Raw genomic sequence first — 26,016 nt, 5'->3', positions numbered from 1 at the left:
GTGACAGCAGACATTGATACAAATCTTATGATTCGGCACTATACACTTCTATCCACATTAACCATTACCCAAATAGAACATAGGATCGGAAATGTAAGCAAAACAAGTATAGCAAAGATGCAAGCATTCATACTTTCAACCGCAAGGCTCATCAATAATGGACCCACCCAAGACAATAATAGAAAATAAGTAGCAAAGAAGAAAAGAAAACACCGTCGCTCCTGGATGCCAGACGCCTTATATGACCTGGTGCCCAACCCAATTCCACCTGAACCAAACCAGAATATGCGAGGCGCCATGTTGATTGGGGATTTCCTCAAATGGGGTAGGGGTTTGAGAAGAGGTCCATGGTAATATGAATGGGGACAAAGCAATGGATCTTGGCAAAAGCCTAAGATGAGTGTTCAGACAAGGTGCCAAACGCCGGAAAACATGATCAAAACATGAGAAATGTGTCTCAGGATATCAGTACCAATTGGTAATTTTTGAGGTTGGAGTTATGAAGGGATAAGAGGTAAAGAGTCAATGGGAAGAAACGAGGACGTGCACTCGAAGATATCCTATATAGGACTCGGGGAGAAAGAAAGAGTAAGAGAAAGAAGGAAGATGGGAGGAAAGGGTTAGGGGATATTCCATATTTGTACATTGTAAGTACAACCCCGTAAGCAACAAAAGCTACTCGAGCTCCTGCAAGTCCAACTTGGGCGGTGACCAGTCCAGCTGTGGGGGTTTGTCATTTGAAACACAAACAGGCCGTATTGACTCGACTCGGCGACGCTCCTTCGAGGCACCGCCTGTGAGGAAACCCCTCAGTGTAGATGAGGCTATGCCATAAGTGCTGCGTGCACTGCCGGCATTGGTTGAGACAGTGCTAGAGCTGCGTGCGCTGCGAACGCTACTCGCTTTGTTAATTGCGGTAGGCATGGCGGGAACAGGGAAAGCCAGGCGAGAAGACGAAGGGCTCGAGGTGCCGTACTCTGGTGGAAAGATCTGGGCACGAGCTGTATGGGGCCGGAGATCAGGCTCACTCTTCATTCGGCTGGTCTTAGCCGACAACTTCCGCCTGACCGTTGGCTTCGCTTTGGGAAGAGGGTCCGGCTTGTCTACAGTGACTTGAATGGATATAGGAGGCTCCTCGGGAGGGGAGGGCTGCACTTCATCCGCCGACACGGCAACCTCAAACTTCAGATTGTCCAACATAGTCCCGAGGCTGGCTGCGGTTGCAGGCCGTCCATCACTGGCACTGTCATCGATATCGGAGTCCGTAATTCCATGAGAAAAGTTGTAATTGCGAAGGAGATATCGGTGCAAACGATCAACTTCCATGTCCCACTTGCGCTGCAGTGATGACAAGACCAAATCAACGTTTTGACTTGCGAATGCAGAGGCATCCATTGATGATGATGGGGAATGCGCTGGTGCTGACTTGGTCAATTTATGGCTACTGGATCCACTATACCGAACACCCATTGCTGCGTGAAGGGAGCGACGGATGGAGTTCGCTGTGGAGCTTTGCACAGGATTAGCGTCCCAACGGACATGGTCAACCTCTCGTCGCACTCTGTCGAGTGACATGATTCGATCACGGTCCATAGAGGACAGGCTAAGCAACGTCCGGTTGCCCTGGAGCCCATTAACCAATACCGTGAAGGATTGCAGGTTGATATCATTATTCTCGCAGTGCACCTCACGTAATGACTCGTTCTCCTCTAGAACCGACGCCAATGTATTGGCGCCTTGGAGACCCAATTTCTGATGCTCAATGCGGAGAACTTTGAGAGATGTATTCTTTTTCAGGCCGGTTAATGCCAGATTGAGTCCAATGCCAAACCGGGCAACGTCGAGGTGCGCATTCTCGCCGCTAATATCTAAAGCCTCGAGAGTGTCGTTCTGCTCGAACATGAGCTGCAATGCCTTGCAAGTCTCAGGGCCTGCGTCGTACGGAAGCGACGCCTTGGAGATATCCAAGTATCGGATTGTTGTATTCTTTCGAAGAGCATCGACTAGTTGTCGAAAATGCTCTTCTTTCTTGAAATCAATCATTTGCATGGAAACATGAGACGGGGTCAAGTTTTTCGCAATGGCGTCGAAGAGGAAAGAACAGCCATTGTCAAGCCGATTTTCATTGACATGCAAATGAAGACTTCGCGGAGCGTCTGGTCCAGCAGACATTGAGTGCATAAACATAGCAACATCCTCTCCACTAAGACCACACTGGTCAAGTCGAAGCATACGAAGATTTCGTGAACGGTCACTTGCGAGATAAGTCGCAATAGAATCAACTGTTTCACGGTTGACAGCCGTGCGGCTGAGAATCAGCTCTTCGAGCTGCCAATTAAATAACATTTCTGCCGTGATGAGCGGATCCGAGCCAGACGTGCGCGAAATGCGAGAAAGGTTGATTTTCCGGATCTGGCCAAAGTAACCAATGTACTGCTGCAATACATCCGGGTTCAAGCGACCTTGTACTCCGGATATGTTAATCGCTTCGAGCGTTGTTTCCTGGGCTACTAGAGTGGACAACAGTAGATCCAAGTCGTGAACGGACAATCCACAGTCTCCAACCTCCAATGCTCGCAGGTGACTCTGGCTCTGTGAAGCGGCATCAACCAGATAATCCAGATCCGATTCGCCAAGCTTAATGCCGTTCAGAACCACCCAGTCGACATTGGTCATCTGACGCCGACAGACCGGAAAGATTGCCTCGGGAATTCCGCAGCCCGGGTCTCGGCTGCCCTTGTCCAGTGTTGGGGTTCGAGTAAGGCAATAAGCAAAGTCCAAACGACGAAGCCAGGTACTCTTCAGCGCCAATGCTCGCACCTCCTGTGATAAAACGCTTAAACTTCCTTGACCGGGAATATGCACTAGTGACCCAGACCTGTCGAGATGAACATCGGGGTCTACGCCATGCATATCACGAATGCCTTGTAGAGCATCAAGGTTGATACCGCGGAATGAGATAGACCGAAATGACTCGTTGTATCGCAGCGCACGCATGACCGCAATCAGCTCCAAGGCGCTGTATCGCGAGGATTTGTTTGAGGCTGACCGGAGAAGACGGAAGCAAGGAGCATCCTCGCATGCCAAGTCGATCGTATAGCGAATATTGGAAGTATCGACATCGTAGCTGGCGGAATAGGCAACTAACGTTCGATCAAAGCAGCCATAGTCTTCGTCTAGAGCAACTGGAGGGAAGTTTTCGGCATTGTGCAAATCAGGTGGGACAACGAAGTCGTACGGTTGCCTTGTCCACAGCGGGCGCAGGAACTCTGTATGTTGCCGGATCCAGCAAGCAACTTCCACGGAATGCACGGAAGCCAAGAACACATTGAATGACTTCCGCAAGGGGACCCTGGTTAATGTAAGCGAGTTTCTTGTACACCACAAGCAACTTTGAGTCCTTACCGGAAAGTCAAATGTAAACTATCATCTCCGTATTCCATAGATAAGCTAGTTAAGTTCATTAGGCCAAAAGACGTGACTGTGTCCATGTCCGATAAGGATACGACCGAGGACCGATTGGCAGCTTTTTGCATGGGAATGAGATGGGCCTTATGTAGCCCAATCACGAGGTAACAGCCCGTTGGAGACAGTTTGGTCAGGTCCTCCGAGGATGAACGAGTGGGCGATTTGCTTGACGCGATCTGTATCACGCGGAACATTCGGAAGGTGTCCGGATCGTAATCTCGTTCGTGTTCCAACATCCTGGTTACATACTCTACCGCACCACGATCGAACGGCAGTGGGTCGTTCAATCGTGTTAACTGCGCGGCCTGACGAATACCCACCATCCAGAGATTCAATTCCTGTTGATCAGGGGTTTGCATTTGAATCAAAGATGCTTTGTGCGTGCGCTCATCCAAGTAGGCCACCTCAACCGTGGGAGACAGCCGTGCATCTTCGAGCATGTAGACTGCAATAATACTATTCAGTGGAATACCGGCTGATGATTCGGTCGAGACCATCAGTTGCATGTCCTGCAATGAACTGATCGAGGCCACAGACTGGCGGTGCGACGCCGGAGCACGGGAATTATAAGAAGGTGGAATTGAGGGAAAAGTCTCCGCGGCCTTGCTCTGGTTCTTAAAGCGTACCAGATGCGTGTCAGTTAGCACAAGGTACTGGCTTTTCCGCTTCCACATACCACCGGTGGTTTGGATTTCACCATAGTGGAGGATTGCTGAAGACCAAATCGTATTCCGGGGACTGGTGGTGTTATGCTCGTCCACCGAGCCGACGGATGCGCTAAGTGGATCATCGTCGTCCAACGAGTGCAGCGACTTTAACGAGCCAAAGACCGACGTTCGTTTCTTCTGTAATGACTTTCGACGAGGATGAGGGATCTCCAAGGTGGGTGTGGAGGACATGGCTGCAGACCAGGCAGCGACTTCTGCGGCAGCCGTCCCTGGGCGACGAAGTACATTGGGGCCGTTGGCTTTCCTGCTGGGGCTCTGGGGCCGGCCAAAGAACCCAGAATTGCGGCGGGCTTTCTTATCTCTGGTCAGGGTGTCATCTGAGGGTGTTCGACTGTGAGGAGGCCGAGGCTGCGACGAGGGGGCTGTGGAAGAAGGACTGAACACGCTGAAGCTTTTTCTTCGCTGTTTCTTGCCCAGGAATTCTGCCATGACTGGGAGTGATGGAGAATTGAGTTCACGGCGTGAAGAGAGATGCAATCGGGAGTGGCGCAAAGGTGGAGAGAAAGTAGTTTATCTCATCGACGACCCTCGTCCTTCACATTGGCGACGACATTAGTACCCAGGACCTGAGGTTCTGCTCGAGGTGGGGGAGGATTTCGCTCGAGACGTAAACGGTAGCGAGCCCCGAGCAGTTCGTGACGGTTGGGAAAAGCGGGGAGACGGGCGCAACGTACAATGGATCTTTACGGCGCCATGGGAAGCAATTGATATGCAAGATGCTAAGGAGAGCAGCAAGACCTCAAAGCGGATCCGGAAACTTTTCTAAAACTAGGGTACCAGTCCCCAGTGGCAGCTGTCAATAATGTGGCGAGAGATGGTTGCACCGGAGAAGGTCGCCGGAAGGGGGGAATCCGGAGCTATGGTCAAAACACTCCAGCCAAAAACGGCGTCCGAGTGGCCTTATCAAATGGTGATCAATTGATCAATCCGATAGAGCAGGTTGTTCCTCCGGGGTAATGAGGTCAGATGTGCCGATCCTGTGGGATCAAAAGAAAAAGAGGCCTTGAACTGGATTTCAAGGTTTGAAGTGGAAGAAGGGGCCCAAACGCAAACAGTCAAGAAAAGGGAAAAGCGATTCAATCTAATGAATCCAACGAATGACAGGAGCAGCGGTGGAGACCAAGAGATGGATTCTCGATCGACCTAGGGAGAAAGAAAAGGGGAAAGTCCAGAGGTGAGGAATGGCCGGATGCAGTTCCAGTGAGCATCAACAGATGTTTCAGGTTTTTGGGGCTTCAATTTTACTTTTTTGGACTTCGCTTTCCGCCGTTCAGTTCGATTGGAGATTCGATCTGTTTCTATTTCAACGGTGACTTCGATTCTAAACTTCTAGAATTTTCAACAAAGTGAACTTTCGGTAGACGGAATGGAGTTTTGAGTAGAAAAGATATTTATATAAACAGTTGCGCGTCTTAAGCCACCACCTTTTGAGACATACAGTTGCGATGCAACCTGCAATCTGCGAATGGAAGAGCGATCGCATTCACCCGGCCACGTAAGAGGCGTGCTCCACTTATCCAGGGTAATGCGTCCGCTAAGGTGAACAAGGCGACAGTGCAGCCCACTATGACAGGGATCTGGAGGCACTACCGACAGTAGCGTACGTCTCTCGGAACTGCTTCAGCTTCATATCTACAATAACTATACTGTACAGCCCCGGTAGGTTCTCAGGGGGAAGAAGATCTATCTGATGCGCTGGAGTCGACGGATCTTCCGTCCCCACATCTCCATGATCGACCACTCGCGCGCTCCACGCGCCTTGATGCTCCAGGGGTAATGTTGACGTCGGGGAATCCACACGGGAAATAATAATCATAATAAAATACAGACCAAGGGTGATCCCAATAAGATCGACAACGCCACCGGAGAAAGCTCGACTCCTCCAGGAAGAAAGGGAATTGAGGTCCAGTGTTAACCCACTTAAGCCCAGTCAACACTCCCGGGAATGCGTCATAGAGTTGTTGGTGCCTGATGAAAGTCAAAGCAGCAAAGAACAGCAAAGGTCACCGTAAAGTCCCTGCTTATCTCAAGCCGTGTTGGCGAATTGCACTGCAGACGAGGCAGCGGGTGATCCATCCAAAAGCAAAACCCTCGGGTGTCATGCAACTTTTACATTTATGGACGTGTGCCTGATGCCCGCTCCGCCTCTCGTCTCTCAGCCCGTTTAATCTGCCGAATCAGATCAATATACTCGGCCACTCGTCGCTCAGCCCAGATGTAGCCACCAAGAGTCATGACCGCCATCTGCAGAAAAACCTTGAATTGCGGTGTGAGACCCCGGTAGACACGGGCGGTCGGTGAGATCCATTCTGAAAAGCCTTCGATTGGTCGGTGTAGAAGTCGTGACCGGAGATATTCCCGGGAGAAAGGAGATTGGCGGGGACGGGGTTGGTCTTGTGTAGCTGGTGGAGAGGGCGCAGAGAAGATGAACGGGTGTGGGAGGTTGAGGATCATATGAGCAAGAATGGAAACAGACCCGAACTGTGGAAGGAGCAAAATGAATATTAGCATTAGTGGCTGGGGTTTCCGAGCATCGAAAGCTCAGTACATACGCGAAAAACACCCGTCATAAACCCTTGGACCGCCACGGAAGTAATCTCCTCCGGGGGATCAATGTCAGCTCGCTGATTTGATGGAGCTGGCATGATGGCTGCAATTGAGTTTATGCCAATATCAATGAACGCAAGGCGTTTTCAATTAAGACCAGATGATGGGCCTTATCGATGTTGAGCTCCGGAAGTGGGGAACTGGAGGGGAAGAGCATGGAATACTGGACTGATACTCCGAAGAAGCTCCAAGCAATAGGCAAACTGGCCAGAGGTAATCAATTAACAAGAGCTGGCACCAAAGCAATTGTACAAATCTCACTTCTGGACCAGCCAGTGCTGAAGAGCCATTATTCAAACCCCGAATCCCCGAAGTGACGCCAACGGATCAACCTTTCTCCCGATAGCGACTCAGATAAAGCAGAAATCGGATTATCCCTTTGACTCAAACCCCGGGCCCGCAATACCTTAACACCTTTATTACCACTTTTAATTCCAATTCGCCCAAAATGTCTCTGTCTGCTCGTACCGCCGTCGTTTCCCGGGTCACCAATGAGACCAAAATCCAGGTCTCAATTTCTCTGGATGGCGGTGTCCTCCCACCCTACGAACCTTCCACCCACTTCGCCGCACCGGAAGACCCAAAAGAAGCTGAGGCAGCTAAGAAGGGCATTGTACCCGAGAAGGGCTCTAGCCATGCCACCCAGTTCACCCCGACACAGCAGATCACTATCACTACCGGAATTGGGTTCCTGGACCACATGTTGCATGCGCTCGCAAAGCACTCGGGATGGAGTTTAGCCGTGCGGGCCAAGGGCGATCTTTACAGTAGGTTGAAGCCTGTGAGATATGGGTTCAGTAGCGAATGCATTGATCCCGAGAGTCTCACAACAGTTTACTGACAACATTTTATAGTCGATGACCACCACACCACAGAAGACACCTTCCTCGCCCTCGGCACAGCGTTCACCAAAGCCCTCGGTCCCCGCCAATCGCTCACCCGATTCGGTCGTGGTGATGCTCCCCTCGACGAGGCTCTCTCGTGGGCTGTCATTGATCTTTCCAGCCGCCCATGGGCCGTGATCAATCTCGGCTTCAAGCGCGAGAAGATTGGCGATTTGAGCACTGAGATGATCACACACGGCCTGCAGAGTTTCGCTCAGGCTGCTGATGTGACTCTTCACATTGGCTGCACCTACGGAGATAACGATCACCACCGGGCCGAGGCTGCCTTCAAGGCGTTGGCCGTTGCTATGCGGATTGCCTGTACCCGGAGGGTTGCTGGTGAGGTGGGTGCGGGTGATATTGTTAGCACCAAGGGTGTGCTCTAAGCGCTTTAGTGGAGTGTTGTAAATATTTTCATGTTCGAAAAAGTTGACATAGATGAGGTTATGGTGCAATGATATACCAGATTATTTATGATGATTTATGTCGATTGTATACTTGGCAACTGGATTATTGGAAAGCATTCATATTCCAAATTGATGTAAATCAAAGTATAATCATATTCGGATTCCCGTTAAAAATGTCACTAAATTCATGAGCTTTCAGGGCTTAACACCAGAACCAAATCGCCATAAAGACCTTCCACCCTGAAAGCAAAAAACCGTCAACAAGCCCCCAGCCAAGGATCAACTTAGTTGTCTGTCACACCAAGAGTCTTTACAGCCCTCTGCCAGTACTCCTTCCTCTCATCGGTAACCGTAGTCCCCACACATTCACTAATATACTTCTTCCATCCACTCTCATCACCAGCCTGCAACGCAGACCGCACATCCTCCGAGCATTGCGTAGTAAGGAACCAAGCCCCAGACCCAAAGTCATAAGTCTCATCCTCACGAAGCAGATCCAATAGATCAGCAGGACTATTCGAGACTTCTGCAACCTTGTCCTTCAGCGCAGAGATAGAGTTGGCGTATTTTTTATTGTAGTCAGGAGATTGCATGTTGCGAGCTATAAAGGTATTAGATTAATGTCTGTAATAGCACAACAGATAACTTGAGATGAAAGAACAACTTACTACCCTGTCCCGGCACCCCAGGGAAATGATTCTTATTATACTTGAAATCATCGGTCTCAAATGCCATCAGACTGAGGATAGCGGCCTGCTCCGCTTTGGAGGTCACCTGGTAATTATCGAAAGATTGCGAGGCAAACTTGGCCGCTTGTTCGGCGGTGGCGCATTCGCCTTCGGCGGGTGGATTATCGCATGTTTTGGATGTGGGTGCGATCTCGATAATTTGGGCTTCAGTTAGGGCTGTGTCTTGTTTGTGGTGGGAGAGCTTTTTGATTGGGGATGCGGCTGAAAGAGTGAGGAAGATGGTTGTTGTAAGGGCGATGGACCACATGTTGATATAGATTGTATATATGGTCTGATAGTTAGGTATAGGTGGAACGGACAAGTATATCTGGGAAATATCTGAAGTTTGCCGGAATAATAGTCACTATTGAAGATGGTGAAAGAGTCATGGTGAAAAGAAGGGTTATAAGGACTCCCTGGCATATCTGAACGGGGTGGGAAGGAGGCGGGAAATCAGGTCAGGACCATAAATTCCGCTGGGAAATGCTCAATGATGCGTAGTGGAGGCTACAAAGAAGCGTGCCAGGGATTTTCGCGGAGAATGCCAGACGCGGAATATGTGCTTCGTGATAGGACCAGCGTCTCAAAACTGAAACCTGGCCCTAAAGTCTACTGAAAATAATTGTCTATGAATACCTAGTATACTATTCTGGTTCAAGCCATATTCTGCTTTAACCATACAACACATTGTATGAGGAACAAGTTTCAGGGTCTGAAACTAGGGTTTGCGGGTAGCGTATCAGATTGACGACAAGGGTCTGCGATCGGCATCCGGGGAAATTTAGGTATCGATTGCAGTCCATTTCAATACGCCCTTTTGACCGCAAGATTCACCCCCGCGTCTTCACATGTCTGTAAAGACATATTGAAGCCACAATTCAATAGTAGTAGTGGCGTCCGGGGAGCATCTGTTCTTATTTCACCATATATCTAAAAGTTTAATTAGCTTTATGTACGCGAACTTTAAACTAAATAAAAGACCATGCATCGTTTTCAGCTGAAACAGGCTCTGCTAGGAGCCATTCATATTCATTAATCCCCAGAGATATCCGATCTATGCAAAGATCAGAAATATTCCAAGTCCTCCGATCCCACGAATCGTAATCTAGCTTTGTTTACAAATTGATAAGGGTAAATAGGGGACAGAAAAGAAAAAAAGCAGAAGCCCAGAGCAACCGGGAAAAGAACGGTCGCCCATCTCCAGCAGTAAATAAAGATAGAAGACCCAAAATGTGCTCCAGGTGAAAGCGTCAACCCCGGTTCCCGCCACGGAATTGAGATCACCATGCATGCGCTCTCAAACGAAAATAAAAATAAAAGTTGTACAATAAATGCTGATGCAGATCGTGTCCAAGGCCGTATCGATACACAACAAATACAAAAGGAAAAGGATGGAGATCGAATCTTTTCAGTCGTCACGACGACCAAGCTCGTATGAGGTCTCTGTGACCCCGGCCGATTCTTCGTCTTCCTTGAAACTGACCCGCCGGAGCAGGGTGGGCATCATGCGTCGCGCACGCCGGGTGGGCGAAGAGGATGGACGGGACGGGCTGATGATCGAGGGCAACTTGGTGTAGCGGTAACGATACTGGGCTCCCAGGAGCACCACACGGCCGTAGGTCCACCAGAGGCAGATTCCGACAACACCTGCCAGAGCGAAGCCCATGATGGTCAGGAACACCCAATGTTGACCCATCTAAAGTAAAGTTAGCAATGCTTTCGTAATTTGGGGGGTTCATTCATGTCACGTACCCAGAAGATAAAGCGCGCGTCCTTTCCGTGCCAGCTGTTTCCCGTGTGATGGGTGAAGAAGCTCCAGGAGAAGCGATTGTACTCATCCTGCATCAGAATGCGCACACGCGCTGACTCGCTAGGCTTCTCTTGCATGTACTCTTTCCAGATCACTGACAAGAAAAGCGGGCCGGTTGTGTACATGACCGTCACGTAGGGGAGCAGCCAGCTGCGGTCGTACTGTTGCAACAACTCAATCGTGCGGAGGAAGAATGGGTGTTGAGGCACAGAGCCCATCGCATCGTTGGAGATACCAGTAGGCACGGTGCGGCGCACCCAAGCAGGGTAGGCGAGCAAGGGGTCGAGACGACGGTTGCAACCCTAATAAAAGTTAGTACCCATTGAACCCATTTCTGCAGATCTCATTGTTGGAGACACGTACGTCGTCCAAATCGATGTATGTGCCACCATAGTGCGCCAGAACAAAGTAACGAATGGAATCCGCACGCTGAATGGGGTACTTGTAGCCGTCGAAGGTATCCAAGAACCAGGGGTATTCAGCAGCGATGAAATCGCGCGACTTCTCGTTGGTCCAGAGCTGAAGTCATTGTTAGCACCCCGATCTCTTTGTCTGTGATTTCCAATGCGAAGAAACGTACAATATACTCGTAATCTGGGTGCAGATCAATGCAGCTCTTCTGAGCCTCAAGCCAGACCTCAGGAATGGTCTCGTTCTTGTAGGTCTGGTGAATGATCTTGGGGATGATCTGAGGGCGCGTTTCGATCAAACTGGAATTGGGCGACGGCAGCTCCGAACGGTGAATGGCGTCTGCAGCGGCATCCTCAACTAGAAGCGACAAAAGCGTCGAGACGCTGCGTATTAAAAGGGATAGAATAAGGAGGTTGACCAGAATAAAGATCAAAAGTCCGCGCCGCATGGTGAAAGGTGAGACGGAATCCAACGTCCGTTTAGCAAGGAGTGCAAAGGCGACAAAATATAAATTGCTCAAGAATTCGGGGTCGTTAAAAAAGGTCGTGGTCGTATGGAACGTCTCAGGGCGCGCCGAGGCTGCGAAGAGAGCAGAACCACTGGAGGAGGTCCCAAGGCGCCGCGAAGGGAGGAGGAGGTGGTCGTCTTTTAGTGGGTCATGAACGGGATTGGCGACAATTGCGTGGAAGAAAAAGAGGTTGAGACCACGCGGGAAATGTGAGGAGAAAAAGGACGATAATAAGGAGTGACGGGTGGGGAAGAACCAAAGCTAAAATAGAAAAGGAGTGTTGTTGAGGGAATGAGGGCAAAAGCAAGTACCAGGGGACGAGCATGGTACCAGTACAGAAAGGGGGCGAAGTTCTCCGTTACGCTTTTAAGCCTGTGGCTGGAGTTGAAGGGTTCCACTGCACCATGTAAGTTTATTACCGATTATTACCAAAACCGGTCAAGTCTCGCCGCGCGTTAAGCTTTCCAGTACCTGGATTGGTGGAGTCGGAGTACGGGTGGGGGCAATTTGGTCCCATCGTCCTTTCTTACTCGCCCATTTGGTCTCCTGGATTACGCAAACTTTTTAGTGGAGTGGCTTGACTGTTTTAACTTGTTGCCTTGTATACGAGCATCCTCCTTTGGTCGCAAGCCTCTGATGCCTCTATGCATTCTTTGTGTGTATGGATCCTTTGTGGGAGATGGTCGTCGAGGGGGTCAACCAAGCTGGTTCCCCATGACTGTACCGTACTGCAGACGTATCAATGCCGAGGCTCGCCAAGTGCTTAGCCTCCATAGCCTAGACACAAGCGTAAGAATTTGCCTCGAAACCCAACTTAGCGACGTGTAGATTGCGTCAAACTGCCACGAGGTCGTTCGGCCGTAGGAACCCCGTAGGAGATTGCCGTTGCTGATTGCAGATTCGCCCCCAACCATATCCAGACTTAGTTCAAACGCCAACATGCACGAGACAAATCATCTTGCGCTATTTATAATTTATCTCTCCCTCACAGCCCACTTACCGTAATCGTAACTTCTTCCCTAATGGACAGTGGGGGGTGACAAACTAGTTAAAACTAGTGCCGAGAGACGCAGAAGGGAATTTAATTTGCATTTCCCAAAAAAACCCAACAAGCGTACTCGTATCTGGGGAGGACCAAACTCCACGCCAACCCACATGGTGGAGACCGCTTAGTCAGGCAGTGGCTCATCTGCACCCCACCGCTAAGCCCTTTACGGACGGTAGTTAATGACCCGCCAAAAACTGCCCCAAATAGGCGTGGGCGCGACGACTCTGGGACGTGGAAACGGGTTGCCTCAGGCAGCCAGCTGGATTCCGTTCCTAGCCCACTTGGCGACGGTGAAACCCACGGTTCGCTCCAGTCAGGTTCAGGCATTCTCATTCCCTATCTTTTGGCGGACTTCGTGATAACGAATCCCATACCCACTTGACTTGATCGGGCTAACGGGATTCCGTTTACCGCTTCGCCTGATTCGATTCGATCTGGGGTTTGATTGGTTATATTTTACTCATCTTTTGTCGTTTATCTTTTTCCACAGTGAGAATGAATTATGATTTTATCCGTGCTTTTCTCCAGACCTACGGTTTGTCGCCTAAAACGGTACCGATCGGCGTATTTTGATGAGCATGACGTACATCGCCATTGTACGCAGATGCGGATCGGCCACGCATTTTTCTTTTTGTGGAGGTGCCACGGTAGTTGCGATAGTTTACTTGTAGGGGCGGGGGAGGGGGTAATTTGAGGCCTGTACACGCACATGCCAAATCTTTGATAGGACCCTTATCAGCCCTAACCTGGCTTCTTCTACTATTCGACGCCATTTTAGCACCAGGCCCCCAATTGCGCTGGGGCAGGGGGTCCAGAATGTAGATGTGGCGGCCTAACATTACCGTCTCCAGTATCGCCTGCATAGACAGCCGATCTGTCTGTTGGGGGCGGGGAATGGGGCTGTGAGGCCAGGAGTTCTACCCTGGTTGTACATCGAAGTTACCCAAAGAGGAATGAATTACCCCGGCAAGGGACTTGCAATGTATTGCCTGCCTACGCTTTCTTATTATGACGTCGCAGATGCAATTGGCCATTTGTATTTTACTTTCAATTCCAATTGAATCTTCACAAGACGTTCGGGTATCTATCGCTATGTAACGCTAAGAAATGATGCAAACCTCCACCTCGACAACTTCGCGATGGTTCTTTTGAATATGCCATGGTACAGCATGAACATAAGCAACTCCGTGCTGTTGACCAGTCGATCTCGCTCCATGTCGCCGTACGGGACATGATGAGTACTTAGTCCCGGAAACAAAATGCAGGGCCCGGCCCTTGTTCGATTCCATGGTCGCAACCATTCGTGCCAAACGGAGACAGCATGTTCGGTAGTCACTAGAGCGACGTGGTGATTTTTCGACTAGACTATACCGCCATCCCTTGCCATGTCATTTGGAGCAAGTTGAGTTTCATTCCATTGACCATACGAAAACTCAACGGTCCAGAACACAGGGATCCAGAGACCACAGCAATTTTATCGCACCTCAGGCGCCGCCGCCGCCGCAAACTCGTGGTTTACATTCGTGGCATCGGTCGGTCGGTCCACAACCTGCTCAAAGAGACGACGCCACCACATGGGCGGATCAAGAGGCCGGTGGCCACCATGAAGCGTTGGGTAGACATCATTGAAGAAGTACCAGACATGACCGACCACAATGCCACACATCTCATCCTTGGGAACAATGCGATGCACGATCAAACTGAAGCCCATGAGGACCCACGGGAGGTAAGGAGCTGTAAAGACCAGCAGGCCCAAGAAGCTCAACCGAGTCTCCGGATTGCGACGGGCCCAGATGTAGACAAGGCTCGACGAAAGGGCGGTACCAAGGAATGGCAATGATAGGAAAGGCGAGATGACTAGGAGCGAGGACATGGCGTAGAAGATGAGCCAGGCGAAATGCGCCGGGGAGCGGCCAGAGGATTCCTCCAGCAGGCGCGAGTATCGTTGGAGGAAGAAAACATGGAATAGAAGATCGAGATTGAGCGGACCAAAATAGAGAAATGTTGTTACGAGGCGCCAGTACTGTGATTTAACATAGACAGCGCGGAAGCTATAGAATAGCTGGAATGGGGTGACGATATGACACTGCACGAGCACCGAGGTTGCCACGGTGGCAACTGTCCACCATCGGGTGACAGGTGGCATCTCGTAGAACCACTGCTCCAGTGGAAACTGGCCCATCTGCCCGTTGTTCTCCCACAGTGCAGCCATAATTTCGAATGTAGGTGTAACAGATGGGGTAAGGACAAGTGGAAGTTGATAACCTTATGAGCTGACGATAGGGTGAAGCTTATCGGTGCACGTGACCGGTGACGCGCGCGCGTAGATGTCACGTTCCGATCACCGTTGTAGAGAGCTAAGACCAATTAGTTCATATTGACCTTCCCAGCCCCTTCAATATCGCTGGTGATTTCTATGACTTTTTTTTTTTTTTTTTTTTCTCTCTTTCCTTTCGAGCCTCTTCAATCTTATCGATCCCTGTCGAATACTTTAATTCATCTAGTATTCCTCATAATCTCCTCGATCACACCCCTGCAAGGGATCCCTCATTCCTCGACGCGTGACCCCCATAAGCGGGAGAAATCAATCGCTCAAACCACCAGATCCACCCCGCTAAAACACCAATTGTCCGCTCATCACCACTAAATCACCCAGAATGCCCACAAAATCAGCCAAACGATTAGTTCCCGGGAGCCCTGCAAAGAGCCCCGGAAGACCTCGTAAGAGCGCACCAACCGAACCAGCCGCAGGACCAGCCGAAGCATCCCCAAGCGCAGCGCGCAAGTCAACAGCTGGCATAAAAGTGACAAAAGTTAAAGCAAAGCGAACATCCAATGTCCAACGTACGTTGCAAACAACCAAGCACACAACATACATCCACAACCCCGCTTGATCTCAATCAAATCTCCATGAACCAGAGTTTAGACTTACCAAAAAAAAAAAATCACAGCCGGTGATCCGACACCCACAGGCCGTCGTCGCCGATACAAGCCCGGCACCGTCGCATTGAAGGAAATTCGCCGCTATCAACGCTCCTACGACCTCCTCATCGCTAAGCTTCCATTCGCACGTCTCGTTCGCGAAGTCGCACTTGACCTCCTCCCCGCAGAGGTGGGCGCCACGTTGCGCTGGCAATCCATGGCTATCCAGGCATTGCAGGAGGCTGCGGAAGCTTTCCTCGTACATTTGTTCGAGGATACCAACCTTTGCGCGCTGCATGCGAAACGAGTTACCATTATGCAAAAGGACATTCAGCTTGCGCGCAGGATTCGGGGAGTTTGGGCTGGTCTCGGCTAATGTCCGTCTCCTTTTCCTTTCTTCTTTATCTTGCTTTTCTATCGATCGATCGATCGATCAGTCACACAAAAGTGACTGTTATCGTTCAATTCCTCAATGCGGGAATTCTTTCGCGGTGCTTTAATCTTATCTTTATTGTGGGCTTTCGCAGAGGCTGAGGACCGGATATTCGGGACTCGAGCTCCGGATTCTAGTGATCTGTTGGCGTATTATGGTTATGGTGTTGAGCAGGGGCTCTATTTGCTTCCATTTCTTTTATTCTCTTGTTTTTTCAATGTCTTGTTTCTGACGCGAGTGAGTTGCATCAAGCTGTTCTCCTTGACGCCCCGCGCTATCTTGTTGGATTCGATTATACCAGGGAGTTTGTACATTAGCATGGATGTTGGGCTTATTGGTTGCCTTTATAGATAGCAAGGTGCAGGAATGATCACACCTGGGTCGGCAGTCATCAGTGATTGGACAGACTCTATCATTCCGATCTATTTTATTGATTTCTTTTTCTTTTTGGCTTATAAAGATCCGAGTCTGGGTATTATACCTCATATTGTATGAAGAGCTATTTTTTAAGCTGATGCAAGAAAGAAATCATACGCCATGCAGTCATCACGCTAAAGAGAATCCAAATAATAGTAACGCCTTGTCCATTATTTATGGAATGGTATCATAAACGAGGTGCCTGTCCAAGGAAATCATAAGTGGAAAAAGAGGAAAAAAAAAAAGTAAAATAAAACGAGCATCATCACTGATAACGCAATTAGCGTCGGACATTAATAGCCAATGCATCGATAAATTTAAGCTGGTCGTTTCAAGCCCGGTGGGAGTCCCATAATAAGTCGCTGGCCCTCCTCACGTACACCTTGAGCTTCATCGGCTTTACCCTGGCGCTCAAGGGTGTCCGCCAGCATCTCATCAGTTACACTAGCCCAAAGACGATCATTGGCTCTCTTAGCCATAGCTCGACCAGCCCGCGCACTCTTTTCAGCTTGTTCACCAACCACTCCGCGGAAGTACTTCCAGCTCATGAAAGTGAGAGTCATGCAGGTAATTTGACTGTTGCTGATAGCTGTGGCAGACTGCAGTGCTTGCTGAAGATATTGCTTGGTTTGGATGGTCGACTCAGTTTGGACAGTGGCGCAGACTAGGAAATAGGCTGCTTGGATGTACTTGTTTGGACTGGTAGAACAGAAATGTTCGAGAGTAGCCATCACAGTCGGAAGATGAGAGTGCGACGGGTGTGCAGGATCGCGAATAAGTAGGACGGTGTTGAGTGCGGCAAGAATAGATGTATCACGACAAGGGTCATTGCGTGTCGTCTTGCTAGCTGAAGACGACAGTGACAATAGAGGCGATTGAAAGATGTTGAAGGCGCTCACGAGATCTCCCGTAGCTTGAGCAATGGTGCCAGCAGCATATTCCATCAAACACTCGATAGGCTTGGTAATACCGGATCCGATTTCTTGAACGACCTGGCGTAGTTCCTTAAGGGATGTATTGGCCATATCCCAGTCGGTTCGAGAGCACGACAAGAAAACACGCTGCAAGAGGAAATTACAGTACAGAGATCGGCGCCATTCGACACGTCGTGCTGCGTTCACCATGGACTCCGGGATTTCTTGTGGAGCGGTAAAAGATCCTGCAAAAAAGTTAGGCCGTCGCGTCGAAGGCTAAACCGGTGTTTCAAAATGAGGACTCGTACCTTGAATCATTCGAAGCCCTTCATCGAGATACTTTTCAGCTTTGCGACCATCATAGGAATTTTTTGCGCTCAACGTGATCGAGCTTAGAAAATAAGACAATGCATAGAGATCATGTTGAGGAAGCCAATTGAAACTCAGAAGCAGAGTGCCGTTTTCGACCTGAAGTATGTCTCCAGTGTCAATAGAAGATGGACCGGCAGACTTGCCATTCAGTGGAACAGAAAATGAGCCATCGCTTCGCCAGTTAGAATTACTCAGTGTCTCATCTACCAAGGCTTGCATGACCTTGAGCTTTTGGGCGGACTGATTGACGTCGTATTCAAGAATGCTGCAACAGATATCGACCATCTGGATCAAAGTGACAAGCTGAGGGATATGACGGAGCTCGTCATTTAATTGGTGGCTTCGCGCAATGGCTACTGCACGTTGCGCCTGCTCAATAGAATCAGAGCTATTCCCTTGTTGCAGATGTGCCAGAGCTTCGATGACGGCCGCCATGGCCGAGACAGCCTTGTCTCCGTTACGACTGGCCATGGTTGAAATCTTGTTCAGGTGGTGGAGAGCCTGAACAGAGTCCTGATGAGATGGAGAAGATAGCGATAACGAGACTCGAAGGAATCGAAATGCATATTCCCAGGCCGCATGGCGGTATCTGCATACGTTAAAATCAATCCTAAGTGCAGGTTGCTAGGCGACTTACGCCTCGACATCTTGAATCATGCCATCGACAGCTTTGAGGGAAGCTTTGGGGTTGGTCTTGTGGAGCATGCGTGCTAAAAGATGCTGCATACTATATTTCAAGTCCAGCATGCGGTTCTGCAACAGTCAATACAGAGCAGAAAACAGAACGGGACAATTCCACTTACCCGCTCACAAAGGTCAATACCCTTACTCAGAGCTGTCTCCGCTTCAATGTCATTATCTGTCTCCTCGAACAGCGTGCGCGCATAGCGAAGTCGCACTAGGGCTTCTTTGCGAGGTGCCAATCTCCAATTCTGTTGATACGGTCAATTGACGAATGAAAACACAATAAAATGGAGAAAAACCAACCTTCAACACAGCTTCTAAGCATCCAAGCCCTGTTGCAACCAGCTTGTAGTACTCCTCCACATCCGCAGGGTGAGATATCAGCGCGGTTTGCGTCCCCTGACGGTGAGCGGCATTAAGATATTCATCGGCCAGCGATAGAAGCAAGACTTGATAGTCAACTGGGGGCTTATTAGACTTCATTATCTTATCACTGGCCTTTTGAGAAGTCTGCTTTTTCTGTTGCGGAGTTTTCTGGGGCTGCTGCTTTTGCATGAAATCCGGGGAAGGTGCTGGAACCAATACTTGTGGGATCGCATGGACAGCAGACAAGGGGGTAGGTTTGGGATGAGGCAGTTCAGATGGGGCGGGCACTTTTGGCGTTGATGGTGGGTTTGGAGTAGAGGTTTGTTTTGTAGCAGGGGTTTGTTTTGCGGCAGGTGTTTGCTTTGCAGTAGGTGGTGAAAATTTCTCAGCTTTCAATGGTTGGGAAACCTGGAAGCTCGGCTGTTCTTGGGTCGGTTGGGAATTACTCGAAGCAATTGCTGGTGGAGCACTTTGAGCTACCGGGGCACTTTGAGGTATCGAAGCACTTTCAGGTATCGGAGCACTTTGAGTTATCGGAGCACTTTGAGTTATCGGAGCACTTTGAGTTATCGGAGCACTTTGAGTAACCGGAGCACTTTGAGACAGAGGTGCTTGAGGGAGAGATGGCGAAGAAGTAGTGGGTAGAGGGATCAAAGGTATGTCAACCGTAGAGGAAGACGTCAGGGCGCTTGGGTCAACATATTGGGAAGATGATGTGTACCAAGACCGCGGGGCAGTAGGGAGAGGTGGCTCGACAAACAAATTGGCCGGGTTGACAAACTGATGTTCAAGCTCACTTGGCGGTAGAGATGGAGGTTGCTGGACATGAGACTGCTGGACCTGAGTTTGATGCACATGAGATTGCTGAACTTGTGGCTGCTGGACCTGAGTTTGTTGCACATGAGATTGCTGAATTTGAGGCTGCATTTGTGGCTGCTGGACCTGGGACTGTTGCACTTGTGGCTGCTGTACTTGTGGCTGCTGCGCCAGAGACTGCTGCACCTGTGGTTGCTGTACCTGGGGTTGCTGTACCTGGGGTTGCTGTACCTGGGGTTGCTGTACGCGAGGTTGCTGAACCGGAGAATGTTTCACAGGTGGCGGTTTAGGAGGAGCCGGGCGTGATATGCTCTGCTGCCGTTGGGGCTTTTGAACGGGAGACTTTGGTGGCCTCGGGCGAGGAGATTGCAGTTGTTCGGTTTTTTGGATGATCGGAGACTGACGTGGTTGAATGTAAGGCTGCTGCTGCTGCTGCTGCTGTCGTGGAGATTGTAGGGGTTTCGATTGTGGAAGGATTGGGGATTGACGTGGCTGAATGTAAGAGTGTTGCTGCTGCTGTCGTGGCGAATGCAGCTGTCGAGGTTGTTGAAGTATCGGGGATTGATGGGGCTGAATGTAAGACTGCTGCGGAAGTGGACGAGAGGACTGATGTTGCGCATGGGATACCATAGGTGATTGCGGTTGGGTATGAGGAAGTAAAGACTGCTGCGGCCGATGGCGAGGGGATTGTTGCTGCTGATGCGGCTGAGAGATTCGTTGTTGGGGTTGAGGCTGTATTTGCTGTTGTTGGTGAATGAGAGGGGATTGCTGTAAATGCGGCGGCTGCATGTGCTGCTGTGGCTGATGTTGCTGAAGAAAATCCTGGTATGCAGAAGGATACGGCATCATGCCTGGTGGGTAGACTGGCGGCTTGCCATAGCCATTATTATATGGCGATGGCGAAGGGGCCGCAACATTGTTGTATATCAACTGCGGCGGGGGCACGTGGCCGGACTGGTACTGCGGATGAGGGATGTACGGATATTGTCCGGAATTGGGAGGTGGAAAGCTCATCGCCCCGATTTACGCTGTCACCAAGTGAAGCTGTCCGATGTTCCAAACGCGCGGGATGGTAATTCACTGCCGCTTTCCGCGTCGGGGCGGAGAAACTCGCGGCGGTCAGCTGATAAGCGTTGCGATACCAATTTACTATACGGTTTTGCTCCAAATATTCCGAGATTAATATCTTTCACTTGTTTCTATACTACTACTATACATAAAAGAGGAAACAATTATATCCTAGATCCAAATACTGCCCAATGACGCCATGACACATAGTATGAAAGAACAACAAAGAAAAAACCAACGCTTCAAAATTCTGCGATGCTCCACGTCCTGACGCGATAACCAAAAATGCTTTATAACATGCGGATCGACGAATACAACGAATCCATAGGCTGCTCATCAGTAGCCGGTGAGAGGACTCCTTCATCTATGCTGGGTGTAAATGTGAGAGGCGGGTGTTCTCGCACCGTCCAGGGACAGAGCTCATTGCAATTCTCCACGCTGATTGACGGCTCGGCTGGATGAATCCTTTGGGCAGCCCAAATTGCATCAGGCGTTGTTGAAATGCCCCCCAGAGATCTCTCAGTGTAGAAAGAATAAGTGACCTTGCCAGATACATCCGTTTGAAATGGTTGTTTTCGATGACACGTGAGTGTAGTGTTGCAGGTGGCGCAGACTGAGATCCGTCGACAGGAGGCGCAGAAATTGTCAAAGAGTCGGCAAATGGTGGTTTGATAGACACTGGAGAGCCAGAGATCAACGGATCTGTGGGCGCATCCGAATCGAGGGGTCATATATTCCTCCTTGCCTACTTGGCCCGACTCAGTGGTGAGCTGGTACTCTGTACGCACGACCAGTTGACCCTCCTCATTGAGTTCAGGAAATAGCGACACCGTGAGCCCTGTGGGACCATACTGCTCGGTGCATTTGTGCCAGCAATATCGATTTGAGACCGTACTGCCATATTCGGTTCCTAGAGCATCCAGCGTGGTCTTTCGCACTTGCAGATCATCCGCAAGTTTTAGCTTGTCGCGATATGTCATCTTCTTGCATGGGCACAGGTCAACAATCCCCGCTAGCTCGCCCAAGTTGCATGTGCGGTCATCAGGCTTGTGCCTTAATTCTCGGGATGAAAATGCGGATCGCGGGTGTAGCTTCAAGCATTTGGAGCACAGCCGCCATCGCGAATTTTCCAACAAGGACATAAACTGCCAGCGTGGCGTAACAAAGTTGTGTCCGTTGCGATAGTGGTGGAATAGAGGCGCAAAATCACGAGTAAATCGTAAAGATTTTGATAATAAAATCTCTCCGGAGATGGCGAACATGCGTTTGCAGGTCAAGGCAAAAGCAGCCTCCGGTATCAAAGACAGATGTGAGATGATTTCCAGTAGTAGCTCGGTGGGCAGTTCCATCAGATAAGAGCGGCCTGTATCCTCTTTCTGCTGTCTCCGTGAGCGTGTTGCTGGCCAGGCCTTCATCTTCATGATCATTTTGAACTTGCTTGTTGCTCGTAGAAAGCGTTCTGGTATTCCAGAGGACGACAACGTTAACGCCATGAATAAGTGCAAGGTTAGAGCCTTTTGATGAAAAGAGGTCTTTCGAAGATCGTTTTATGACCAGGCCACATGCGAGATTTGAGGAATGATTAAAATGTTGAATCTAGGGTCTGCAGAGTATACTGAAGTACCATATTGGGGTGAAGACGACATGTATCGCGTGACGAGTAGGAGGCAACACCTTCAGAAGAGAAAGAGAAGGAAAAGAGCATGTGGATCTGTTGACCTTAAAAGGAGCCTCCAGCCTGATAAAGTTGCACGAAAGCGGACCATGGGATTGGGTCACAGAAGGTTACGGGCCATGTTATCAGCATTACATACTCCTAGTATAGGGCTGGGGTGAGAACGGGGAAGATCACCGTTCTCTGTCTTATGATCCCCGATGCAGCCTAAACCTTTTTTCCCTCCCTTTTCTCCTTATTTTCCTATTTGTTCCTGAATCCACAAACCCGGAGTATGTCTTACAATCTTATTGTCCAGGGGTTTGAACTCCACGAGATTTTCCGAAAGCTGTTCTGGGTCGCCGCATGCGGAAAGTATTTTGCCGCTTTGGACATAATCGCATCATCGCTCGTATTTTTAGCCGAAGAATGGGCTCTACAATCAGGGCGAACGTTGTTCGCATCCATGAGCTGGCTTAATTAATTGTGACCCTGTCAAATGATGGAAGATCCAGGTCGTCAGTCCCATGACGCCCACGCCTAGAAGTGCCGATCTATGCACACCGTCACCCTCTGCTGACCAATCAGGGGCGGGCCCATCAAACCCGCGTTGGGGTATCACGTGACAATGATCGTGCATATCTATGTACCTTACCCGATTGGGGCTGCGCTGCTGACTCATTGTGCATTACTATATCCCGTGACGCTGCATAACCCCTCAGCCGAGGTCCCTCTCTTATCAGGTCCAAGTCCCATAGAAGAAAAAAAAAAAAAAAAAGAAAAATCAAGATTTGCATAGATCATTCGCATAGGCTCTTCGCATTCTCATTTGATTCTGTGGTTCATGTCTGAATTCACATCAGCGCTCCTCACGTCATTTCCTCTGACCGTTCTCTTATCCGGGTTATTAGCGATGGGCCTTTTGTCATGGGTTCGCCCAAGCGGTCGGATCTCTTTCTATCACGCTAAAGACAATAAACTTCTATTGACCAAAGTCGGGAAATCGGGCGTCCAAGAACAGACCTCCCTGGTGGATGTCTGCCGAAGCGCGACTCCGGACACCTGTCATCTCAATCCGTTTTTGTTTAACGGCCACCTGCAGACCGGCTGGACCGTGTATAAGCATGACAATGTCCCGGTGTACTATAAGCGGAAGGTGTTTGAGTCTGATACCCAGATGCTCATGGGACAATATGCGATCGACTTTGTCGTAAAGCCGTATGACATGCCTCCCGAGGGTGAGCTGACCGACCAGGACAGGAAGTATACACAACCCTCTGGTCTGCCCCCTCGTACATCCTTTTATTCCGAGGCGGAATTCGCGAATCTTCCTTCCGATGACTCCAAGCCCATGCTTGTGCTTCTGCATGGCCTGAGCGGTGGTTCTCATGAATTATACTTGCGACATGTTCTGGCCCCCCTTGTTGAGGATGGCTCTTGGGAAGCGTGTGTGGTGAACGCACGAGGTTGTGCGCAGTCTAAGATCAGCACAGGTGTTCTATACAATGCACGGGCGACTTGGGATGTCCGTCAGACTGTGAAATGGCTTCGAAAGACCTTCCCCAACCGCCCGCTTTACGCGATTGGCTTCTCACTTGGAGCTAATATTCTGGCCAATGTACGTATTTACCAAAAGATGCCATTTTTGGCGGGATTCATATTCACTTATCATAGTATCTCGGAGAGGAAGGGGAGGATTGTCAAATCAAGGCAGCTGTGATTTGCGCTAGTCCCTGGAACTTGGATGTCAGTTCAGTCACGCTGCAGCAGACCTGGATAGGCCGGGAAGTGTACAGCAAGACCATGGGTACCAGTATGAAAGCGCTTTTCGAACGGTAAGACACCCCTTGGGACAACAAACATGAATCCAATTAACTAAGAGATAACAGACACGTTGATCAAATTTCTCACAACCCTCGTATCGATGTCGAAGCAGTGAGGAACATCACCTACTTGCATGAATTTGACCGGTAAGTATATATCTCGCTTGCTTGATATCCACTCTCTTATTCGATTATACAGGGCCTTGCAATGTCCGGCATGGGGTTACCCTACCGAGGGCGCATACTACCGTGACGCTGCATCCACTGATATGATGCTCAATATTCGCATCCCATTCATGTGCCTCCAAGCAGAGGATGATCCTGTAAGCTCTAAGACTTATCTTCTGCGAAGTTCCCCGCTAACGGCAAGTAGATTGCTTCACGCGAGGCACTGCCATTCCATGAAATGACTCAAACACCATATGGAGTCATGGTGACCACTTCATGGGGTGGCCATCTAGGGTGGTTTGAAATTGGTGGATCTCGGTGGTTCGCTAAACCAGTAAGTTAACGAATCGATCACGTGCAGTCAGACATATTGACTGATTTAATCAGGTGAACAACTTCTTAAATATGATGGCAAAGGAAATTGACCATCAGATTCCCGGTGTTGTTGAGAGCCCAGAGAAGTTGCCTGGCAAGATTCCCAGCATTCCCAGTTCGGATAAAGATGCAGACCTGGCGCCAAAGCCCGAGTACAGCGTTCTACGTCGGAGGATGGACATGAAGATGACGCTGTAAGCAAATATGTGAAGGTGCAGCACTACGTATGGTCATCAAGATGCATTTCGGATACAATTTGAGTGCATACATTTTAGATTGAAGTATAGCATGCATTGGAATAGTTATCTTTGGGGAAATAAAATAGTTAATCCATGAAATTGGCATACATGAATTTATCAATCTTCGGAGAAACTCCTTGAATATGACTAACGCTATTCACAATATTTTGGATCTGACAGATGTAAAGATAAACCCCCGTACAAACGCCGAACCCAGTCTAGGTACATAATGGTATAGACAACACTTTCCTTAAGCAAAAGAAACACTTTTCCGCTTCGGCTTGGACGACTTTGCGCCCTTAGCAGATGTCGAGGCCTCGCTCGACTTCTCTTCAATACCCTTGCCCTTCTTCGCGTTGCGAATAGAGTCCTTGACAGCTTCCAACTTCTTGCTCTTCACTGCCTGTCGGGCCTCCATCTCCTTTTGTCTGGCTTCACGAATCTCTTCCAGTTTGCGTGCCTTGATCATCTTGGACTCGATTTGGCCGTCTTTCTCAGCGTTAACCATAGCAAGAATTGTCATCATACCCTCCTGTAGCACGAAGACGTATTGTTAGTCATAAACATCTTGGGGTCTTATGACGGGAAAGGTGGCGTACCTGATCATCCACAAAGGTCTTTCCCTTCTTCTTGCCCTTCGGCTTTACAACACCAACCGGTGTGATCGTATTTAACTTGGGCAGGTTAAGCTCAGCCTCTGTGTAGACACGCTTCTTCTTCTTGGCCAGGTTTTCCTTTTCAGTGCGCGCCTTGGTCTTCATTTCCTTCGGCGGGGGACGCTTGACATTCTTCTTGCTGGACTTGCTCACACGCGAGGCGGACGACAGAGACGACGGCTTAGAGCCTTTGGCCCCACCTGAGGAGGCACCCTTTGAAGAGCCTTTGGTAGGCGCCATTTTCTGCAGCGCAAGGAAAGTTTGGAGGGTAGTTTGACTTGAGATCGAAATGCGCCGAAGGCGATAACGTGGTGTGGGATGGAAATCGGTAATTCGGCGAGGGCTCCGAAGTTAGCACAGTCACGCCAAACTGAACTCCAATATAATATCACCGACTGAATCTGCAAGTGATTGAGAAAAAGCAGGAAATATGGATTGAAACTGGCCGCTCAATCGTCAAATCCAAAAAATTGGTAGGAAAATTTTAGAAGGGGAAGGCGGTGAGACGCC

At 49.6% G+C, this 26,016-nt stretch overlaps 11 protein-coding genes across 11 annotated transcripts; 3 read left to right on the top strand and 8 right to left on the bottom strand.

The window, feature by feature from the left end:
* Window positions 1-675: 675 nt before the first annotated feature.
* N7484_001646 (uncharacterized protein) lies at window positions 676-4,625 on the bottom strand (the record flags this gene model as incomplete). The annotated part of the gene is made up of 2 exons (XM_057112066.1): window positions 676-3,352; window positions 3,406-4,625. 2 exons carry the CDS (start codon window positions 4,623-4,625, stop codon window positions 676-678), a joined length of 3,897 nt encoding a protein of 1,298 aa, XP_056976803.1.
* A 1,686-nt stretch (window positions 4,626-6,311) lies between these two features.
* On the bottom strand, window positions 6,312-6,841 carry N7484_001645 (uncharacterized protein; the record flags this gene model as incomplete). The annotated part of the gene is made up of 2 exons (XM_057112065.1): window positions 6,312-6,677; window positions 6,749-6,841. The coding sequence occupies 2 exons, from the start codon at window positions 6,839-6,841 to the stop codon at window positions 6,312-6,314; spliced, it is 459 nt and encodes a 152-aa protein (XP_056976802.1).
* A 410-nt stretch (window positions 6,842-7,251) lies between these two features.
* On the top strand, window positions 7,252-8,073 carry his3 (imidazoleglycerol-phosphate dehydratase HIS3; the record flags this gene model as incomplete). The annotated part of the gene is made up of 2 exons (XM_057112064.1): window positions 7,252-7,570; window positions 7,658-8,073. 2 exons carry the CDS (start codon window positions 7,252-7,254, stop codon window positions 8,071-8,073), a joined length of 735 nt encoding a protein of 244 aa, XP_056976801.1.
* Window positions 8,074-8,378: 305 nt separating this feature from the next.
* Window positions 8,379-9,090, bottom strand: N7484_001643 (uncharacterized protein; the record flags this gene model as incomplete). The annotated part of the gene is made up of 2 exons (XM_057112063.1): window positions 8,379-8,695; window positions 8,763-9,090. The coding sequence occupies 2 exons, from the start codon at window positions 9,088-9,090 to the stop codon at window positions 8,379-8,381; spliced, it is 645 nt and encodes a 214-aa protein (XP_056976800.1).
* A 1,140-nt stretch (window positions 9,091-10,230) lies between these two features.
* Window positions 10,231-11,491, bottom strand: N7484_001642 (glycosyltransferase family 32 protein; the record flags this gene model as incomplete). The annotated part of the gene is made up of 4 exons (XM_057112062.1): window positions 10,231-10,518; window positions 10,575-10,934; window positions 10,996-11,151; window positions 11,213-11,491. 4 exons carry the CDS (start codon window positions 11,489-11,491, stop codon window positions 10,231-10,233), a joined length of 1,083 nt encoding a protein of 360 aa, XP_056976799.1.
* A 2,582-nt stretch (window positions 11,492-14,073) lies between these two features.
* On the bottom strand, window positions 14,074-14,811 carry derA (putative ER-associated proteolytic system protein Der1; the record flags this gene model as incomplete). Its single annotated transcript, XM_057112061.1, has 1 exon — window positions 14,074-14,811. The coding sequence occupies one exon, from the start codon at window positions 14,809-14,811 to the stop codon at window positions 14,074-14,076; it is 738 nt and encodes a 245-aa protein (XP_056976798.1).
* A 445-nt stretch (window positions 14,812-15,256) lies between these two features.
* N7484_001640 (histone H3 family protein) lies at window positions 15,257-15,897 on the top strand (the record flags this gene model as incomplete). Its single annotated transcript, XM_057112060.1, has 2 exons — window positions 15,257-15,443; window positions 15,551-15,897. The coding sequence occupies 2 exons, from the start codon at window positions 15,257-15,259 to the stop codon at window positions 15,895-15,897; spliced, it is 534 nt and encodes a 177-aa protein (XP_056976797.1).
* Window positions 15,898-16,688: 791 nt separating this feature from the next.
* On the bottom strand, window positions 16,689-20,537 carry N7484_001639 (uncharacterized protein; the record flags this gene model as incomplete). Its single annotated transcript, XM_057112059.1, has 5 exons — window positions 16,689-17,530; window positions 17,594-18,246; window positions 18,295-18,410; window positions 18,461-18,589; window positions 18,645-20,537. 5 exons carry the CDS (start codon window positions 20,535-20,537, stop codon window positions 16,689-16,691), a joined length of 3,633 nt encoding a protein of 1,210 aa, XP_056976796.1.
* Window positions 20,538-20,881: 344 nt separating this feature from the next.
* N7484_001638 (uncharacterized protein) lies at window positions 20,882-22,018 on the bottom strand (the record flags this gene model as incomplete). Its single annotated transcript, XM_057112058.1, has 1 exon — window positions 20,882-22,018. The coding sequence occupies one exon, from the start codon at window positions 22,016-22,018 to the stop codon at window positions 20,882-20,884; it is 1,137 nt and encodes a 378-aa protein (XP_056976795.1).
* A 1,071-nt stretch (window positions 22,019-23,089) lies between these two features.
* Window positions 23,090-24,809, top strand: N7484_001637 (putative hydrolase, alpha/beta fold family; the record flags this gene model as incomplete). The annotated part of the gene is made up of 6 exons (XM_057112057.1): window positions 23,090-23,863; window positions 23,920-24,080; window positions 24,135-24,215; window positions 24,268-24,391; window positions 24,442-24,570; window positions 24,624-24,809. 6 exons carry the CDS (start codon window positions 23,090-23,092, stop codon window positions 24,807-24,809), a joined length of 1,455 nt encoding a protein of 484 aa, XP_056976794.1.
* A 291-nt stretch (window positions 24,810-25,100) lies between these two features.
* Window positions 25,101-25,746, bottom strand: loc1 (the record flags this gene model as incomplete). Its single annotated transcript, XM_057112056.1, has 2 exons — window positions 25,101-25,382; window positions 25,450-25,746. The coding sequence occupies 2 exons, from the start codon at window positions 25,744-25,746 to the stop codon at window positions 25,101-25,103; spliced, it is 579 nt and encodes a 192-aa protein (XP_056976793.1).
* Between the last annotated feature and the right edge of the window lie 270 nt (window positions 25,747-26,016).

Source organism: Penicillium longicatenatum (genome assembly GCF_028827895.1).
Source record: "Penicillium longicatenatum strain IBT 33135 chromosome Unknown contig_1_segment0_segment0, whole genome shotgun sequence".
Taxonomy (NCBI): Eukaryota; Fungi; Ascomycota; class Eurotiomycetes; order Eurotiales; family Aspergillaceae; genus Penicillium; species Penicillium longicatenatum.
Note: the sequence above shows the minus strand (reverse complement) of the source record. Positions and strands in the feature narration are given on the sequence as shown.